The sequence below is a fragment of the Lampetra fluviatilis genome, chromosome 28, assembly GCF_964198595.1.
Source record: "Lampetra fluviatilis chromosome 28, kcLamFluv1.1, whole genome shotgun sequence".
NCBI classification, from domain to species: domain Eukaryota; kingdom Metazoa; phylum Chordata; class Hyperoartia; order Petromyzontiformes; family Petromyzontidae; genus Lampetra; species Lampetra fluviatilis.
Genome location: NC_136302.1, coordinates 12,055,920 through 12,069,167, shown reverse-complemented (window position 1 = coordinate 12,069,167; position 13,248 = coordinate 12,055,920). Strand labels below are relative to the sequence as shown.

The 13,248-nt window shown below is 58.5% G+C and overlaps 1 protein-coding gene across 1 annotated transcript in view; it reads right to left on the bottom strand.

Annotated features, from left to right (window-relative positions):
• LOC144942801 (rho guanine nucleotide exchange factor 26-like) overlaps positions 1-12,764 on the bottom strand; it is a 32,701-nt gene extending 19,937 nt beyond the window's left edge. Inside the window, 5 exon segments of the mRNA XM_078869747.1 lie at positions 1,094-1,279; positions 1,281-1,378; positions 1,754-1,805; positions 5,221-6,179; positions 12,449-12,764. Of these exon segments, the coding sequence (XP_078725873.1) occupies positions 1,094-1,279; positions 1,281-1,378; positions 1,754-1,805; positions 5,221-6,021 (1,137 nt within the window). The 5' untranslated portion in view covers positions 6,022-6,179; positions 12,449-12,764.
• Positions 12,765-13,248: the final 484 nt, after the last annotated feature.

Sequence of the window (13,248 nt, the reverse complement as noted above, 5' to 3'; positions counted from 1 at the left end):
AACGAGCCTACCTTCACCCTACCTTTTGCCTTACCACAATACAATCACTCTACCCTACCTTTTACCCTTTAGCAAGGTAAGGTAACAGGTCAAAAGCAACGAGCCTACCTTTACCCTACCTTTTACCCTTACCCCATACAAATTACCCGATTATAGGGTAATTACTGGGGTACTACACATGAAAAAGGTTTATAACGTTAAATGCTAGGTAGAGCGCTTTATTCATATAGAATACTCTCGATGACTCCAAATTACACGCTTGTTCTCGTTGTCGTATCGTATCCTCAAATCTTGTAACTCAATTGTAACCCACTTCCCAATGTAGTATCGACAGCAAACTTGGTATACTTATGTCATACTGATGACAATACTATATTCTGTCATTAAAAAATCACATTCTTTTTTATATGTTATGTTTCAGCTTGAGCCTAATTGTCCACGCTCAACTGACATTTGCTGTAATTGGCCACGGCCCCTTACGTTATGGCAAGCTTCGGGGCCACTTCCTGGAGTCGTGGAGTTCTGCAATTACTAATACATTTCATAAAAGCGTGTGTAAAAAAAAGTTTGTTTAAATATTACTTATTTAATGGAGGCCACAAACTACGCCACGGAGTTTTTAGCGGTAAACAAGGTACCGTGTTTACCGGGTAATACTTCGCGCTACCTTTACCCTACCCTTTACCTTACCCCTTGGCATATCGACACCTTTACCTTTACCCTTTTACCCGGTAAAAAGGGTAAATTACCTTACCTTGCCGAGGCCTATGGCTGCGCTACAAAACCCGGGCGACCCGAGACCGATTCCCTGCTCATGGCCAACACCAGTGACGATTATCTGAACCAGTCCTAGGCCTCCCCTAGGTCGACTCAGCCTCAAATGAGGACCTGGTGCGGTGTGTAAACATCGCCAATGGGGAGACAAAGGCGGTCGGGCGTGGTGTTGGCTACCCACCCGCTCGTGTACCGTTTGGCCTTCATAGTTGCTCGCTAACAGCACTTGCCCCTACAGTCTGTTAAGGCTATACGGGGGATCTTTGTCTTTGTGTGTGCGTACATCGCAATACATGGAGCCTCAGGTCTGCTGGTTTACCTCCTGCCTCTTCCTTTCCTCCGAGGAGAGCCTCTCCAGGACGCCCGAGTCCCTGACCTCGGGCAGCTGACTCCACATCACCCGCTGGGCTCTGTACGTGGGCACGATGCTGGGGTCCGAGTCAACGGCGTCAGAGGCCGGCAGCGGGCAGGACGAGCCCCCCGCCATCGGCGACGGGCCCCCCCCCCCGCTCGGGGGACTCCGGGGGGGGGGCGCCGTCCTCATCCGCGGCCCCACCGTCGAGCCCTCGCTCGCGGAACTGCTGGTACAGCACCGTGTCCGCGCCTGCGCCGGGCGGGGGGGGGGAGTCGGGGGAGGAAGAGGGTCGGAGACTCTTTATCGGCCGGCGCTACGGGCCGAGCGGGCGCGAGGCCGGCGCGGCACGGCTGGGTTTTTCCCACCGGGTAATGTGCCAGTGCCGAGCCGGAACACCGAAACGCGATACACCGGCTTTGTCGGAAGACGTCCGAACGTGGAGCGGGGCCAAGCAGGGCCAGGGGGCGGGGCTAACGGCGCGTTCGTCGCGTGTGACAGTCGGTGTGTGCGCTGCCAAGTGCGCGGCGAATCGGTGTGTTCTGAGCGTCAAGATGGAGAGGCAGCCGTGATTCTCCCGTCCGTGCACCAGCGCCGGAGCTGGGCGACCGTTCCGCGGCTACTTACTCTCCTCAAACGTGTGTGACTTCTTCAGCAAAGGTTTCTTTGAGTCGCTTGCCTGCAAAAGTAAATCGCGAACATTAATTTTTCGACATTGACGCCGGCGGCTTAAACCCCCGACCAAATGTCCACGATTCGTCTCGGGGGATTTAGTCGGTTTAAGATGCGGTACGAGGCTTTCGCGACCAATATCATCCATAGTAGAGGGTTTTTTTGGGTTAGATCGCGTACATATAAACGTGTCGTTATACCCCCCCCCACCACCCGACACGGCCAATTAGTAAGGTTTGTCACGTGAACAAAACTTGCCAATTCGATGCTAGTACAGCACACCGGTTATTGTGTGTCGGAGAGCAAATCCACAACACTTACAATTTTGTTGTTGTTGTTTGGGTGAGATGGTCGAGTAGTGTTTTATCTAACACGTAGGCTTTCACAACCGATATATTATTAATATGTAATATTATTTATACATAAAAAGCCAGAACCCTGATGTCACGCTAACTCCGTAACGCTATATCATTAATACTCATGCGCGGGTGACGTCGCTCCACGTGGAAAACCCACCTCATTAATAATCATGAGCGGGACATTATTGTCGATTGAATATTTCAGATTTACTGCGATACACATGCCACACGCTACTCGAATTGTAAATGTTGTGAGTTCACTCTCCAACACACAACCGGTGTGCTGTGCCAGTAACGAATCGGCCCGTTCTGTTCACGTGACAACCCTTACTTAATTGGCTGTGTCGGGTGTTGGCGGATTTCAGCGACACGTTTATATTTAAGCGATCTCACAACAAAAATAGCCCCTAAATTGCGGCTACTATTTTATGATGGCGACGACAGCCAATCAAATCGATCGGCCACGTCACACTGGCGACATCGGTGTGGTTTGTCAACAAAAGCGTCGCGTTGAGCAGCCCGAGCAAAACACGTTGACAACTTGGCACGAAGTTTGCATATCTACTGTGATCCCCAGGGCCCCTTGAGCTACGGGGGCCCTGAGGCGTTGGCTTCTCTTCGCTGCGCCAGGCGCGTTGCTCTGGGTGATGCACCTCGGCGGAGTGGGTGGCAACGTCTGCGTGTGTGCGTGTGAGCTTCATGGACTCGTGGACGTTTGAGCTTCACTTTGGCCGCTGCAGTTATTCTGAGCCAATCTCGAGCGCTCAGCTTGCACTGGACACCCGTGGCAAAAGAGCTTGATAGCTCATCGGATTCCTCAGATCTATTAAAGAAATATTCTGCCGCTGGCACGTGGCCTGCAGTTTTCTGGCAGTCGGTGGGGGGTGGATGGGGAAAAACGAAAGATCCTTCATGAATAACACTGTCAGTGGCAGCAGCCATCATCAATCCACTGCTGCATGAAGACCACGCAAATCATTAGTTTGTGTTCGTACGTAACCGTGAGTTTCGTTTTTGCCATCGACTGACGGGCGGGGTGTGGATCATGTCGACGACGACGATGATGACGATGTTGATGGCGGCGGCGACGATGACGCGTGGGTTTGTTCCCACTCATGCGGCATCACGTGCTGTTTGGGGCACGCGGCGGCTCGCTTTGTCTTGTGGCTCCTTTACCTTAAACCCCCCCTACCCACCCCCTACCCACCCCCTACCCACTCCCTAACCCCCCCTTACCCACCCCCTACCCATCCCCTACCAACCCCCCCCCCTACCCACCCCCTACCCACCCCTACCCACCCCCTACCCACCCCCTAACACCGTTCCCTGCGATTGCGACACCCGATAACAATGCTCAGGCGCTGTCGGTGGGACAAGGGGAGTCAAGCCGCTGGGCAGGAAGGTAAAGTCGCAGCACTGCAATTGCCTGCTCGTGACCACCCGCTGCAGAACGGCGGCCCCTAGAGAGAACCCCTCTACGGAGGGTATTTTGGCCAGACTCTTCCACGGTGGCGAGGCGTGTCGGGACGTGTGGGAGATACCCACAGTTGACCCCGCCACGACACGCGAGCCGGCCGAGCGTAGGCCACGGTGTAGTCCTCTCTGCCGCTGGCTATGACAGAGGTGCGGGGCAAGTCCTCGTACCCTCTCGTTCCCTCACCCTCTCGTACCCTCACCCTCTCGTTCCCTCTCACGCACGGCGGAGAGCTCTCTCCGGGTCAGTTCCCGAAGAAGCCCCCAGCACGCGACGCGCGAAACGTCGGACATCGTGGCCCGGGCCCCGACGGCACGGGGTTGATGGGCACGCGGGGCGAGTTTCCCCACCGGGCTTTGGCAAACGGCCGTCTGGAACGCCGTGCCGCCCCAGCCGGAGCTGGAGGTCTTAATCGGAGTTCACCGCCCCAGCATGCCGCGGTGGTCGCGAGGCACAGCGGGGGCGGTGCGAGTGGACCTGATTTTCTGGTCGCGATTGATATTGTCGGGTTTGTGAATTTGTAACCTGCGGCTGTCAATGTTCGGCTGGCACTGCCTGAATCTGTAGAATTGTAACTTTATTTTTTTGTTTTTTTGCAACACAAGCTGGAGAGCCTGAGCAGTTAAGGGAGCCGCCAATTCTGTTGAGCGAGATTCGACTGCGGCAATCGGCGCTGTCACCGTACTAGATGGGGAGTCGAACACAGTTTCCTGAATTGAGAAAGGTTGGTGTCGTGAAGAGCTTCGGGGAAAAGAGACGATGGGAGGTGATCCAGAAAGTGCTGTGGGTGAGTGAGTTGGAGAGTGAGTGGTGTTGTTGTGACCTGCAGTGCGGTGAGCGGCTGAGCGAGTGAGTGTGTTATTGTGACCGCGTGCCCAGCCACCGCATGCCCAAGCAGCCTTTGTTTGGTCGGATAGAGGGGGCTAAACAGGTAAGGCACGGGCTAGAGAAGAGATGGAATGATGTGGTACAGGAGGATTTGGAGCTGAGTGGACTTGCTGATGACTGGTACCAGCGGTGTCAAGATCGGCCTCTGTGGAGGAGGCTCGTGAAGGACGCTGCTGGGCAGTTGGAGGCAGTCGCCCTCCAGCAACAATAGACAGCAGAGGAGCGATGCTCACAACAACGATCAGAGAGCCGGGTGGCTAAAACACAGCAAGTTGGCACATTAGGGGGCACAGGTGGTGCATCTGCCAGTCATCTCAGTCGACCTGTGGCACCTGGGTCTGTCTGGTGGCCTCCGACCAGCGGGCCTTCGACACTTCACGTGGCCTCAAAGTGCACCTAGCCTGGCACAGGCGCCGTGGTGACGTGACCGCCACTTAGTGGTGAAGGGCGGTTGTTGTTGTCGTGTTGTGACTTGCAGTGTGGTTGAGATTGAACACGGAGTATGGGATGAGACGACACCGAGTCTGGTTGACCGAGGCGTCAACACGAGTTGAGTGCGTCGACCACGCACGCGCACGCACACGCACGCACACACACACACACACAGGCACACGCACACACACACAAACGCACACACACGCACACAGGCACGCACACACACGCACACATGCACACACACACACGCATGCACGCGGCCTCACCTTGTCGGGCGAGCGGCCCGCGTCTTCTCCCAGCGGCTTGAGCCACCCGGCCTTGCCCTCGGCCGAGGCCTTCCCGCCCGCGGAGGCCGACGAGACGGCGCGGCGGTACGACGTGGAGCGAAGGCCCCGCTGAAGGCCCCCGACGTCGCCAACGCCGACAGCACCGCCGTCGTCCGGGCGGCACCAGCCCGGCTCGTCCACCGGCGCCGCTCCGGCGTCTCCCGCCGAGGCGGCGCCCTCGTCGTCCGACGCCGGCGCCGCTTCCAAGAAGAGGAGGCTGCGCGTCCGGCGCTGGCGCCGGTCGACCGCCTGCAGGCTCCGGTGGTGGCTCAGGCCCCGGCGCGCCGACGCGTTGGCCCCGGCGGCCTTCCCGACCGCCAGCCCCTTGGGGATGACCTGCGCGGTGCCCAGCTTTCGCGCCGCGGCGCTGTCGGTGCTGAGCACCACCGAGTCGACGTCGAACTCGAGAGGGCCGCCACGCAGGCCGGAGGTCGGCCGCGCGGCGGAGGCGCCGTTGAGCGCCGGCGCGGCACCGGCGAGCGGGGAGCAGCCCGAGGCCGGCGGTCGGGGGGTCGCGCGCGAGGGGGAGCGCGCGAGGGGCGCGGCGCCGGCGGGGTCCGTCTCCACGGGGGTGCCGGGCGACGTGGGCGACTCGCTGCCGCTGCTGCTGCTCACGACGCTGCCGCCGCAGGCGCCGGCGGAGGAGGAGAGCAGGGACTGCGAGCGGTGGCGGCCGTGGGGGGAGTTCCACTTGGGGGAGATGTGGAGCTGCGACAGGTCCACGTCGTTGCTGTGCTCCATGTTTGATGTCTACACGGCGGAGAGCTAGGCCAAGGTTTCGGTCACGAGCCGGTCATGGTGCGGTAGCGGTCAGAGAACTCCCCAGCACGGCCACCTCCTGGCCCTCCTCCCTCTCTCTCTCCTGCTTGGACGGCGCGGCAGCCCTCCCTCGGGACTCCCTGGCACGGCAGGAGAGAAAACACACACGCGGTGGTCGGTATTCTTAGGCTGTCCCTGGGACGCCTGTCAAAGGGAGAGCGCGCGGCTCGCAATCAGAAGTTTGCAAGTTCACACCCTGGTCGCGGGTGGGGTTGACTCAGCTCATCACCCCTCACTGGGTGGACCGAGGTGGGGGGTGGGGTGAGAAGGGGAATCGAGCCGGCGACCCAGCTGGATTGCGAGCCCAGCGCGCACTGACCCTTTTGCGTCAATGCGGCACCTCCCTCGGCCTGACACGTGACTCGCGCCTCGCAGCGTCCCAGGACTCGCGTCACCGTCGCCGTGTATCACTTACACCGCGCCTCCCAGGGCAGTGCATCTGGAGGAGACAGAGCAGAGGGGAACTTGAGATCGCCGCTCGCTAGCGGAGTGCGGACAGCAGCACACTGTCCTACACAGAAGCTACGCGCCGTGCGGAAGACGTGCGGAGTTGGCGAGAATCCCTCACCGGACTGAGAAGCCAAACTGCGCCCGGGACTCGTCGCGTTTCGTGCCTTCCGAGTTATTCGCACGCGCTACCAAGATGCGCCGATGTCTGCATTTTAATCTCAAGTTGTTTTCGTTCGGCGTTTGAGCGTCGTGTTCAGTGCCGTCGTCCATGCAAACTGCATCACGCACTCGCTGAGCCAAGCGCAACGTTGGAAGGCAGTAGCCAGGTGGTGGCCCCGGTTCTATCAAACATTTCCCAAGCTCTGAGGGTCCTCTGTGCATTAAGATGTTTTCAACCAAAGAGCGATTGCTTATTATTATTATGATCATACGTGTGGGAGGAAATCAGAGCGCCCGCATAAACGCACGCGTGCCCCCATACAGAAGGGACAGATGGAGATTAGGCAACAACATCTGTGTGTGCGGTGATCCACCAATCCTCGCTACTGCCTCCACAGGCGGCCACCACCGATACCAACAACCGCCATTCGCCGCCAAGTGACGGTGACGTCACCACAGCGGCTGTGCCAGGCCAGGTGCACTTTGAGACCGTCACGTGTAGTGCCGAAGGCTCGCTGACACAGGTCACGGCACAGACCCCAGGTGCCGTGGGTCGGCTGACTGAGATGACTGGTAGATGCACCAGCTGTACCCCCATACTGTACCAGGCTAGGTGCACGAGGTCACGGGACAGACCCAGCAGGTGCCGTGGGTCGGCTGACTGAGATGACTGGTAGATGCATCAGCTGTGCCCCCGACTGTGCCAACTACCATCGCCACCACCGCGGCTTGTCCAGATTACTGAATTGTGGTTACGCGTGAGTCATCTTTTTATGTTGACCCCATGGTGTGCACAAATGCCTCTACATCTGACCCTGAATGGGAGTGTGGGAGGTGTTCTGCTGTAAGATTCTCGAAAATCGATCTCGTGGCTTTGCGGCACAACAATCACCCCGCAGGAATTCAATTCACGGCGGTAGATTTCATGATCGACGGCAACGTCGTCCCAACGTCGTTGTCGTCCCCCCAATAGCCCCCCCCCCTCCCGCCAGGCTGTTGTGGACCCACGCCCCACGCCGGCCCCACGCCGGCTTTGCCGCACATCCGTTTAAGGACCTCGTGATGAAAAAAAACGTTTTTATGATCTCAAGACATTTCCGTCTTGCAGCCACCTTGTAAAACGTCGCAACATTTTTTTCTCGTAAGTCGAGCGAGACCTGCAACTGCATCAGTTATAAACGAAACTATTGTGTTTTTATTTTACCGGGCAAGGCCCACTGAACTTTACAGCTCTTTTTCAGAAGCGACCTGGCCACAACTGTTGACAAATGATAGCTCAACGAAGTGGTTTATCACCATCCGGAAATGTTTAGCAGCCAAACACTCTAAGGGCGTGATGTTGATTCTAAATGTGGAGGAAAACCCCAGAGGAGAGAGAGACGCAAACTCCAAATATACAGGCGTACTTAAGTGTAGTCTAATGCTAACGATTAAACATCAGCCGTGTTCCTTCAAATGTGCGCTCTGTATATAAAAGATCAAGGCGCAGCCCTGCAATTGCCTGCTCACGCCACTGGTGACAGAAGGGCCACCACTAGACGGAGAGAGTGCCTCAAGAAGGTATTTGGCCTACTCTTCCACACTCGCCAGTCGTCTCGGAAGAGGTGTGAGTACCCACACTTTCCCCCACCACACGCGACCTGCCGATCAACTTCACTGTGGCTCTACCCAATCATCCTGCTGATGAGACAATGTCCATTGCTGGCTGGACAGAGCCGGTGGTGGAGGTGGTGGTGGCAAAACATCGCCGCTTGGGAGACAAAGGCGGCCGGGCGTGGTGCTGGCCACCCACCCCCTCGTGTGTCGCACTTCATAGGTGCTACTCGCGCACAGCACTTGCCCCAACAACGGCCTGTTAGAGGCTACACGGGGGGGCTTTGTCTTCGTTACGTGTGTAAATGAGCTAAGAGAGGGGAAGAGGAGAGAGAGGCAAGGAGATTGATTGGTGGGGGGTGGTTACGACAGAGCGGCTCGTCTTCAGGAATGAGCGTGGGCCGCCTAAGAACGCGATCTCATTCCAGACGATGGCGATCTGTAATGCTGAACAGACTCCGCCCGCCGCGTGGAATCCGCTCGCACAAACACTCAACATCTGCTCCGTGAGCGCCCCCCGCTTGCCTCGGGAATCACGCAGCACACACAGCCCCCCCCCCCGCTCTTGACAACGCTGTTCATCACTCCGTAATATGCACGTGCGTTTCATTACCGACGCGCTGCCCCGTGCAGTCGTTAGCCCCAACGGACCTGCGTGACGCACTCATCACCGTGGCCTATCCGCTGCTGGATGATGAAGATCAACGTGGAGGAGGACGTCGTCTCTAACTTGCGTGCGCTCTACAATCCGCGTGCTCCTCGCTCTTGTCTCTCGCCTCTCCGTGCTTCTTTGCACACGCGCTGTCCCGCTGCCGTTCCACCCTGGCCCACGCTTGCGCTTGCACGAGTTGTAGCCGGCGTGTCGCGCTGTAGCCGGCGTGTCGCGCTGTAGCCGGCGTGTCGCGCTGTAGCCGGCGTGTCGCGGTATAGCCGGCGTGTCGCGGTATAGCCGGCGTGTCGCGGTATAGCCGGCGTGTCGCGCTGTAGCCGGCGTGTCGCGGTATAGCCGGCGTGTCGCGGTATAGCCGGCGTGTCGCGGTATAGCCGGCGTGTCGCGCTGTAGCCGGCGTGTCGCAGTATAGCCGGCGTGTCGCGCTGTAGCCGGCGTGTCGCGGTATAGCCGGCGTGTCGCGCTGTAGCCGGCGTGTCGCGGTATAGCCGGCGTGTCGCGCTGTAGCCGGCGTGTCGCGGTATAGCCGGCGTGTCGCGCTGTAGCCGGCGTGTCGCGGTATAGCCGGCGTGTCGCGCTGTAGCCGGCGTGTCGCGGTATAGCCGGCGTGTCGCGCTGTAGCCCGCGGAAAGCGCCGATGCAGCAGCACGGTCTTTAACACCACCAGCGCCACCACATTATCATCATCGGCATGTTGCTGCTCATTGTCAGGTACAGCTATGACGACTCACGCCAGAGTTAATCACTCATTTTCAGGGGGGCGGGGGGGTGGGGGGCCACTTTCCCCGATAAGACGTCATCGGTGTGGTGAGGGCTGCCGCACCGTCTGAAACTATTGGGGGTTTGTGACGGCAGCACGATGACGACGACGACGATGACGACGACGATGACGACGATGACGACGACGGGGTTGCGTTTTCACCACTTGTGTGTGGTCGGGGGGGCCGCATTTCAGGGGCCGCCCTAAAGGCCGCCGGCCTCCACCAGTGGCCTGAGGGCCTTGCAACGAAGAGCCCCTCCCCCGGGTCACGCAATGTCCTCGTGACACCTGGCACGGCGTTTACCTGTTACACCTGGCGAGCGACATTAGGTGGGTAGAAAGTACCACCTGAGCTAAGCAGGGGTTGAGCCTGGATCGTGCCAGGATGGGCGACCACCGTTCCTCCAACAGGTGGTGCACTACGAACCCCGGGTGAGCACAGTTCGAATCCCGTTCACAGCCAACAAACAGCGACGATGATCTGAACCGATCCTGGGCCATCCCCTAGGTCGACTCAGCCTCGACTGAGCACGTGTGCGCGCGCGAGTGTCGATGTCGCCCCAAGTTATTTACTTAGCAGGGCGCTGCTGGTTACTGTGAGAGTCACTGAGCCACCCGGTGCATCACGACCACGTGACGGACTCACTCGCAATACCTCCAACTACATGGAGCACGTGTTACATGTACCACGTCACACAGCTACTACGTCACACAGCTACATGTACTACGTGACACAGCTACTACGTCACACAGCTACATGTACCACGTGACACAGCTACTACGTCACACAGCTACATGTACTACGCCAGGCGTCGCTGTGTGGATGCGCTCACGATGTCCACGCAGCCGCGTGTCCCCCCCACCCCCAGCAAGTCGCGAGATGCGACGTTGTCATTCACATCCGAATGAATGTCAGGCGATTCCAACGACACCAAAACGTGGATAAACGACTGTACGCGAAGTTTATTGTGAACTTTACACCTCTGACACGCCAGTGCCATGACTCGGATAATACTCAAAGTAATAAATTAGCCACGAGCACGCGCCACTGAGTCTCAAGACTCCCTGTTCAGGAGGGTCCTGCCGGCATGGCGCTTTGACCGTGAACACCCCCACGGCGCTCACGGACCCACTTGCCGTGCTGCAATCTCGCGGCCACCTCGCAGCCTGGAAAATCTCTACGTGGTCCACCAACCCCTGGATGAGACGGCAGTGGTGAATCTGGTGGCGATGTTGGCCCACTGGGGGGGGGGGCATGCCCCCCACCGCCCCCCCCCTTTCAGTTTATAAACTCCCAGTGAGATGGCAGAAGAGATGCGGACACGAGATAGAGCTCTAGAGATGAGAGGAGATACGTCGACGAGAGGTAAGATATGTTACGAGTTGCGATCAGAGATACCGTACTGTAGGTGTACGAGAGACCGAGATGGAGTGAGATGAGAGATTCTAACTGGCTATTCGCGATAATCATTAGTTTGTTTTGCTTGAGAATATATTCGGATCAATCCCCTATACATGTTCTATTAATCCGATGCTCATCGCTTTATGTAGGAGGAGGCGGCGGGGAGCTAAGCTGAAGTTTGTTCTCGGTTCGCGATGCCTCGCGCCACACCGCCGCCGCTGGGCGGAGGACGACCCGGTCCACGAGACGGGCACGGGGAACCCGCCCGGCACGCGACGCGCGGGTGACGCGTGGTGGTGGTGGACGTGATAGTGGAGGAGGTGGTGGTGGTGGTGGACGTGATAGTGGAGGAGGTGGTGGTGTTGTTGGTGGTAGACGTGGTGGTGGTGTTGGTGGACGTGATAGTGGAGGAGGAGGTGGTGGTGGTGGTGTTGTTGGTGGTGGACGTGGTGGTGGTGCTGGTGGTGGTGGACGTGATGGCGGAGGAGGTAGTGGTGGTGTTGTTGGTGGTGGTGGATGTGATGGTGGAGGAGGAGGTGGTGGTGGTAATGGTAGTGGTGGACGTGATGGTGGAGGAGGAAGAGGTGGTGGTGGTGTTGTTGGTGGTAATGGTGGTAGTGGACGTGATGGTGGGGAGATGGAGTGGTGCTGGTGGTGGACGTGATGATGATGATGACAGGGGAGCGGTAGTTTAGCGGTTAGAGCGCTGCGCTACGAACCCGGCGACTCGAGTTCGATTCCCGCTCAAGGCCAACACCGGTTACGATTATTGGAACCGGTCATGGGCCTCCCCTGGGTCGACTCAGCCTCAAATGAGTACCTGGTGCGGTGTGTAAACATCGCCACTGGGGAGACAAAGGTGGCCGGACGTGGTGCTGGCCACCCACCCCCTCGTGTGCCACAGTGCCGGCCTTCATAGATCCTCGCTAACAGCACTTGCACCTACAGTCTGTTCAGGCTACACGGGGGAAATCTTTGTCTTTGGTGGACGTGATGGTGGAGGAGGTGGTGGACATGGTGGTGCACGTGGTGGTGGTGGACATGGTGGTGAAAATGGTGGTGGACATGGTGGTGGACATGGTGGTGCACGTGGTGGTGGTGGACATGGTGGTAGACATGGTGGTGCACGTGGTTGTGGTGGTGGTGGTGGTGGTGGAGAAGGTGGTGGACGTGGTGGTGGACGTGGTGGTGCACGTGGTGGTGGACGTGGTGGTGCACGTGGTGGTGCACGTGGTGGTAGTGGTGGTGGAGAAGGAGGTGGAGGTGGTGGACATGGTGGTGCACGTGGTGGTGGTGACCGGCAGTAAAGTCTCACCCTCTCAGGAGCGGGTTCGCGTCGGCGCAATCCACAAGGTGGCCCGGCTGCGCCGCCGCCTCTCTCGCTCTCGTTACGACTTCATCGCCACGCCAGGACAGACTCCCTCGTCTCTCCCTCCCCGTGCCTTCACTCCCTCCGGCTCGCCTCGCTCATGATGGAGGCTGTACCTACAGGTCGTGCAGCAGCAACAACAACAACAACACGGCCAATGCGGCCGGCGCTGGGGAGGTGATCTGCCGATTGTTTTTTTGGCTTTCTCGCTCTCGCCGCGCGCACTGAGAGTCTTTGCCAACTGCGCCCTCCGATCAACCAACACCCCCCACCCTCTCCCCCCCTCGCCTTGCCCTGCCTCCCCCTCTCTCTCTCTTTCTCTCTGTGCCTCCCTCCCTCCCTGCCTCTCGTCACCGCCTCCTGCTCGTCTCGCGGCATTACCCCACCGCGATGCACACGCACGCACTGCCGAGTTCCACTTGATCGATGCCTCTTCCAGCCAAACCCTCTCTCTCTCTCGGTGTCTCACTCCATCTCCTCCTGCCTACATCCCTGCCACTCTTTCAATGTTCTTTTCACCTGCTCGTCCCGTGCATCCACACACGCGCAACACACGCCACGCACACACAAGCCACACACACACCACACACGCGACACACACACCACACACGACACACACGCGACACACACACCACACACACACGCCACACACGACACACACCCCACACACACGACAGACACACACCACACACGACACACACGCGACACACACCACACGACACACACACGACACACACCCCACACAC